General features: G+C 65.2%; 1 protein-coding gene across 1 annotated transcript in view; it reads left to right on the top strand.

Moving 5' to 3' along the window:
- Window positions 1–4,769: 4,769 nt before the first annotated feature.
- TMEM219 (transmembrane protein 219) overlaps window positions 4,770–7,053 on the top strand; it is a 7,051-nt gene continuing 4,767 nt past the window's right edge. Inside the window, exons 1-2 of the mRNA XM_032774168.2 lie at window positions 4,770–4,781; window positions 5,666–5,871. Of these exons, the coding sequence (XP_032630059.2) occupies window positions 4,770–4,781; window positions 5,666–5,871 (218 nt within the window). The remainder of the gene's footprint in view (window positions 4,782–5,665; window positions 5,872–7,053) is intronic.

The following is a 7,053-nucleotide window of genomic DNA, read 5'->3' as shown; positions in this document are numbered from 1 at the left end:
AATAGGGTTTTGGGGCCCCTGGTGTTATGGGCCCCTGGAAATGTGGTTTTGTGGCCCCTAGGGTTAGGGGCCCTTGTGAGTAGGGGGCTGGGGTGGCTGGGGAGCACAGGGCTAGGGGGCTGTGCTGGGGAGGTCGGGTATATAGGGAGGCGGGGGCTGTGTCCGGAGCTGTCTGGGGTGCACGGGGGGGCAGGGTTGTATTACGCTCCCCAAGAGAGGTAGTAGGGAGGGAGCGGTGTTGGTGTCTGAGGCGCCGTGGGGCAGGGGTCCCGTGGGGCAGTGCAGGTGCGTGGGGCGAGGGCCATGCAGAAGGAGGAGCTGGGTGTAGATGAGAACCGCGACCCCGAGCCAGAGCCGCAGCTGCTGGGGCTGAAGAAGGAGAAGTGCCGACCTGAGGGGCTGGAGGGGCAGCTGCACAACCTCACCAACCACATCCCAGCAGGTAACTTCAGGGAGCCCCCCGAACCCCCCATTGTCCTGTATCCCCTGCCAAACCCCACATATTCCCCTGTGTGCCTCCTTCCCATATTCCCACCGCTAAGCCCCCCATAATCCCCATGCCAGTGTCCCCGTTCAGCCCCCAGGAGCCCCCTGCCTGTATCCTCACTGTCGAGCCCCCCATAATCCCCGTGCCAGTATCCCCTGCCAAGCCCCCCCTAATTCTCTGCCAAGCCCCTCCTATTCCCCTGCTGAGCCCCCATGAGCCCCCTGCCTGGATCCTCACCGTCGAGCCCCCCATAATCCCTGTGCCAGTATCCCCTGCTGAGCCCCTGTGAGCTTTCTGCCCATATCCCCACCGCCAAGGACCCCGTCTGCCCCCTCCCTGTATCCTCCACCAAGACCCCCCATTCCCTCTCCCTGTATCCACTCTCGTTCTCCCTGCTGAGCCCCCCATGTTCCCCCCACCTGTTTCCCCTGTACTTATGGAAGAAAGGGGCCCCTCATAGGGTGCCCATGTGCCCTGGCCTTGCCCATCTCAGCAGGAGTAATGGGGTGCTCCCTGGAGGAGGGGGTACCCCAGTACTAGGAGGTGGGGGTACAGCAGGTGGAAGTATCCAGGATATCAGGGGGTGCAGTGAGGTGAGGCCAATCTGTTAAAGCGGACATGGTGGTTACAGAGATTTGGGCGCAGGCAACCAGCTGGGGAGGGGCGGTGCCCAGATTTCCTGCCTTTCCCTGCCCAGGTGGGGTCCAGCTGCCCCCTTGGCTGGTGTAACCCTGCCCCTGCCAGCAGGCTGACCAGGCACCCAACACAGAGCCAAGGGGCGCTGTGCCGCAGTGAGGGCGGGGCTGGGGGTGTGGCGGAGGGGAGGGCTGGGCAGGTGGCACTGTGGGTAGCTGGTGGGGAGGAACAGGCAGGGGGCGATGCAGGGAGCTGGGGGGTGAGGGATAGGCAGTGGGGGCCGGTGGGTGAGGGAGGGACAGGCAGGGGGCGATGCGGGAGCTGCTGGTGAGGATAGCAATGGGCCCGGGGGAGGGAGGACAGGCGGTATGGCAGGAGCTGGGGGGCAAGGATATGCATGGGGTGCTGTGGGTTGAATGGGAGGGACAGGCAGGGGCGATGCCAGTGAGCTGAGGGTTGAGGCAAGCAGTCGGGGGCCGGGGAGCGGGAGGACAGGCAGGGTTTATGCAAGGGAGGCTTGGGGTGAGGGATATGCAGTGGGGGCCAGGGGAGGGGAGCGGACAGCAGGGGCGGATGCAGGAGCTGGGGGGCAAGGATAGCAGTGGGGGGCAGGGGAGGGACAGGCAGGGGTGATGCAGGGAGCTGGGGGGTGAGGAATAGGCGTGGGCTGGGGGAGGGAGGAACAGCAGGGGGTGATTGCAGGGAGCTGGGGGCTGAGGGATAGCAGTGGGGGCGGGCGGAGGGGAGGACAGGCAGGGGGTGATGCAGGGAAGCTGGGGGTGTGAGGGTGGCATGGGGCCGGGGGAGGAGGACAAGGCAGGGGCTGATTGCAGGGAGCTTGGAGGCGAGGATAGAGTGGGCTGGGGGAGGACAGCAGGGGTATTCAGGAGTCTGGGTGAGGGATAGCAGTGGGGCTGGGGGGAGGGGAGACAGCAGGGACGAGTGCAGGGAGCTGGAGGGCGAGGGTATAGGACAGTGGGGGCTGGGGGAGGGACAGGCAGGGGTGGATGCAGGGAGCTGGTGGGTGAGGGATAGGCAGTGGGGCGCGAGGAGGGGATGGACAGCAGGGGTTGATGCAGGGAGCTTGGGGCAAGGATAGCAGTGGGGTGGGGAGGGAGATGGCACTGGGAGCCGGGGGGAAGGGGGAGGATGTAACAGGAAAGCCCTGGAGACGGGAGGCAGGCAGTAGCGCGGGGGAGGGTGGGGGCAGCAGGGGAGCCCAAGGGGACAGGCAGGGGGCGTGTGGGCAGGGGAGAGCCTGCGCGGGGGAAGGGGGAGGGACCAGCAGGGGAGCCCGGGGGTGGGGAGATGGGCAGGAGCCCGAGGATGGGGCGAGCAGGGATGGGTGGGGGGAAGGGATGGGCAGGAGGCAGGGCTCCCCCCCCCCCATGCCCTCTCCTGCTCGGTGGGCGAGGTGGGCGCAATCGCAGGCTGGGCAGTGCCGCGGGGTGCTGGGTTCTGGTGGAAGAGGGGCCGGAGGCCGGGGGTGCTTCTCTCAACAGTGGGGGAACCGCAGGAGTCCTGACTCACCCCGTCCTACCCCATGGCGTTCCTGCTCACCCCCCGTCTGCTCCCGCAGCACCTGGAGGGCCAACGCCAACGGCCCGAGAGGCTGCGGAGAGAGGTGCCCCGCTGAGCCCTCCAACACCCTCAACATCCGCAAGCTGCAGCTGTCAGAGCGCGAGGCAGGCCGCCCGCCCCCCCACCGCTTTACCCCACCGTACCACCCCCACCCCCGGCCCTTCCCCACCGCCCACCGCCGAGCTACTGCCCCGGGGCCAAGGAGTGGGGCCCAGCACCAGATGGGCACGGCCCGGGAGGGGGCGAGGGGCTGGGCTACCCCGCCGGCGCCCTGCACTGAGCCCCCGGAGCCCGGAGCACGCCGGCCCAGCCCCACAGGATGCCAGAAACGGCGCCGAGCGATGGCCCTGTTCCGCCCGCGCCGGGCATTCCCGTGGACAGCAGCCGGCCCGCAACCCTCCCAAGATCAGCTACGCCAGCAAGCTGAAGGAGAACCTGGAGCACCAGCCGGCCCGGGTGCCGGCCTCCGCCCTGCGCACCGCCGGCCCGCTGCCCAACGGCTCCCCGGCACTGCCGGCCGAGCCGCAGCTGGGGGCCATCTTCCAGAACCAGTGGGGGCTGTCCTTCATCAACGAACCGGGCGCCGGGCAGCAAACGGCGCCCGCCGCAGGGCACAGCTGGGACTGCTGGCAGCACATGAGCCCCGAGGACTGGGAGGAGGCGCGGGACTATCACACGGAAGGTGAGGGCTGGGCTGGGCTGGCAGGGGCTGCGGGTCAGAAGTGAGGGGCACCGCAGAGCGGGGGCTGGGGGGAGCAATCTACCTTTAGGCTTTCAAGAACCACTGAGTTGGGGGCAGCGTGGTGACAGAGCGACCCCTGGGTGGGACGGGAGGGCTGAAGTGGGTCGCTCTGTGTTCTCAGTGTGTGTTTGAGGGCAAGGCGGGGGGCTGCCCTAGTGTTGGGGGGGCGCCTGGGTTTGACTCTCCTGGTCTAACCTCCCTCCTCTTGTCTCCCCAGCATGGGATCACATATGGGAGCTGCACAGACAAGGTGAGGGTGTCCCTGGCGCCCCACGGTTCTGCAGGGGTCCCAAGACCCCCTGGCTGCAGGGCTGGGTGGGGTGGGGCCGGGCCCAGCCATGTGCAGAACGCCCAGTGGCCGGCAGTGCCACAGGCCCCCCCTGCCGCTGCGCGCACAAGGGCTTCTTCCCTTGGAGCCGCTCTTCCACCTCAGCACCTTCATGGGTCTCCTCCCCTGCACTGGGGTGTGGCGGGGGGGCACCATGGGGAACCAGCCTGGACTCATGGGTCCCTCCCCCAGTCTCGGGGACTCCCTAACCCCGTTTTCCGTCCTCCCTCTCCTGCAGCTCCCAGCAGAGTCACAGTCTACGCTGACCCCCTGGATGGCAAGGGTTAAATGGGGGCCTCCCGCCGCTGGGGCTGTCGCTGTGAGCCAGGTGGGGGTGGGCCAGGACCCCCCACGGAGACTTGGCCTCAGACTCACCCCAGTGGGGCACGGCGTGGAGCCGGTGGGATCCATGGGGAGACCTGGCCCCGCCTTCCGGTTTGACGACTGTTTTAGTCTCCCCTCTTCGTCCCGGTTTATTGTTCCATCCCCAGCGAGCTGCAGCTCGAGGCCGCCGCAGATTAAAGGCAAAATGAATTTATTTAAATTCACCCCCTTTGTCTGGTTCTTCCCCGTCTGCGGCCGGATCCCTGGGGTGCATCTGGGGACTGCCACAGTGCATTGTGGGAGCTGTCGTTGGCTTCGGTCAGGACTGTGTATCCCATCATGCACCATGGTGTGTCCTAGGCTGGGTTCCCAGGCCAGACTCTATCTCCCATGGTGGGTCAGGTGCCAGGGGAGCTGGAGGGTGGAACTACATCCCCCATAATGTATCCCTGTCTCCATGTGCTGCGCCCCCCCCCCCCGTGCCTGTGGGACCAGCTCAGGTTCCCTGGCTGGACTCCATCTCCCATGATGCATGTGGATTGAGGAGGTGGTGCATCCTGGGAGGCCCTGGGGCCTGATGGGAATTGTTTAGCTGGCCTGGTTTGTCTGTTGTACTACATAGCCCATTCTGAAGGGGGCTTGTCTCTGTGGTGTATCATGGGAGATGTAGTATGACCCGCAAGGCAATGGGGTCCCTGGAACCCCATGTCCCATGGGGCACTGGGTCTGTTCCCGTGGTTCTAGGGCAGGCCTGAGGCAAGGGTCCAGCTCCAGGCAGAGGGATGGGAAGGGAGAAGGCAGCAGCCCCTGGGGGGATGCATTGCTCAGAGGGGAGCCAGGAGATGGGGCAGGGAGGTGGGGTGATCACAGGGGTGTAATGGGGTGGATATGGGGGTGCACAAGCAAGGTGTGGGCTTGGGGCAAGGTAATCACTGGAGCAGTTATGGGGGTGCATTGGTGGGAGGCGCTGTGATCACTGGGGGGTGCACTGGCTGGGGGCGCTGTGATCACTGGGGTGAGTGGGGGGGGGTTCACTGGCCGGGGGTGGTTTTGGGATGGGGTGATCACTGGGGCAGTTACAGGGGTGCACTGGTGGGCGGTGATTACAGGCACAAGGGCGGGTGTGAGAGGTGCACTGGTGGGAGGTGGGTTGGGTTTGGGACACTGTGATCACTGGGGCATGTTGGGGGTGCACGGGCGGGGCGGTGATTACAGGCACAAGGGCGGGTGTGAGAGGTGCACTGGTGGATGTGTGGTGTGCAGAAACCTGGCGAATGCATGAGTGTGCATGTTGGGGTGCATGTGGTGTGGGGGTGCACGAGTATAGATGGGGGCAGTCAGGCCTATGCTAGCACTGCTTTGCCATTGTGGCTGCCCTGCTGTACTAGGGCCTGTGTATATGGGCAGTTAGTAGACAGTCAGTGGGCAGGCTGTAGATTCACACCCTGGCTGGCCATGCACTGGCCTGCTGTGTAAGCCTCTCTGTTGGCTCCCCTGGGCTGGTAGATCCTCAGTGCGGTGCTGTTGCCCAGGCCCTCACCCTCCCCTCTGTCTCTGTGTCCCCCAGCTGCACCCTGACAGTGACCCCAACAACCCTGACCTGCACAGCCAGTTCATCCAGCTGAACCAGGCCTACCAGGTGCTGAGCAAGGAGGACAGTAGGAGGCTCTATGACAGCCAACGGGCCTGGCACGCAGCCTGGCCCACCACGGGCAGCAGCCCCAAGCCCAGCCCCTTTGACTTCACAGACCGGGGACCCAGGCCTAGTACCAGGTAAGGGCACCAGGGCCACAGCACAGGACACAGAGGTGAGGCTGGTGTAAGGGATCGGAGCCTGGTATCCCCCCACCTGCCAACGTGAATCAGACCAACCTCCAGCTGCTCCCCCACCATGTCTGCGCCCCCTGAGCCAGTGAGGAGACCCAGGCTGGCACTGAAGTGCCAGAGCCCAGGCTATGTTGAACCCCTGCTAATCCTGTGTGGGTTTGAGCTGAGAAGGGCCAGCATAGGGACCTCAGTCCTGCGCAGAGGTGCTGAGAGCTGCGGCTGAAATGTGAGCAGCTGCCACTGACAAGCTGTTGAGCATCAGGCTATCAGGAAGCTGCTAAACAGGAAAAGGCCACTTAGCCCATCCTGCCCTGGCTGCCCCCGCACCCCATAACAGCTCGCCACTCATGCTAATGACCTGGCTCGGTAGCTGGCTCCAGCTGGGCCATGGTCTCCAGCCCCATGCAAAGACTGGTTTGAGATATGATAGCTCACTGTCCTCCCAGTGCTGGCTCAGTCCAAGGGCCCTATCTCACCCTATAACCCCCACCCCCCAGATCAGACCAGGGAGCCCATCCAGCCTGGTAACCCCCACCCCTTGCATCAGACCACGGGGCCCATCCAGCCTGGTAACCCCCACCCCCTGGATCAGACCAAGGGGCCCAGCTAGCCCGATATCCTGCCTGCTGCCCTGGATAGGACTAGTGAGTCCATCTAGCCACGTATCTGCCCCACCCCAGATGGGGAAATGGGGTCTGTGGACTGCAAGGCTGGATTGGCTGCATTGGCTGCTGAGTCCCCTGCAGCGGCCCCAGGCCCCCCAGAAGGGCTGGCGGCTCTCCAGTGTAGGGCCATCCCCGCAGCTCGCATGCCATCACCTCGGCATTGCTGGGGGGAGGTGTCAGGGGAGTGAGTGAGTGTGACCCCAGCAGACACACTGTGAGGAAAGCGCTCCCAGCTGGCGCAGGGGTCCTCAGGCTGGGACTTTCCTCCCTGCACCTCCCAGCCCTGGGAAGAGACTGTTCCAGAGGGGCTGTGTGTGCTGGGGCAGAGCCATTCTCTGGAGCAGCCCAGAGTACCCTGGGCCCTTGGACCCTGCATGGAGGAGCAGGACGGCTGTGCTGAGTCTTGCAGGCCACCAGAGCAAGGCAGCCCTATCAGCACCGCAAGGGATGTGTGGCCGTGATA

This window comes from Chelonoidis abingdonii, chromosome 4 (assembly GCF_003597395.2).
Source record: "Chelonoidis abingdonii isolate Lonesome George chromosome 4, CheloAbing_2.0, whole genome shotgun sequence".
Taxonomy (NCBI): Eukaryota; Metazoa; Chordata; order Testudines; family Testudinidae; genus Chelonoidis; species Chelonoidis abingdonii.
Note: the sequence above shows the minus strand (reverse complement) of the source record. Positions and strands in the feature narration are given on the sequence as shown.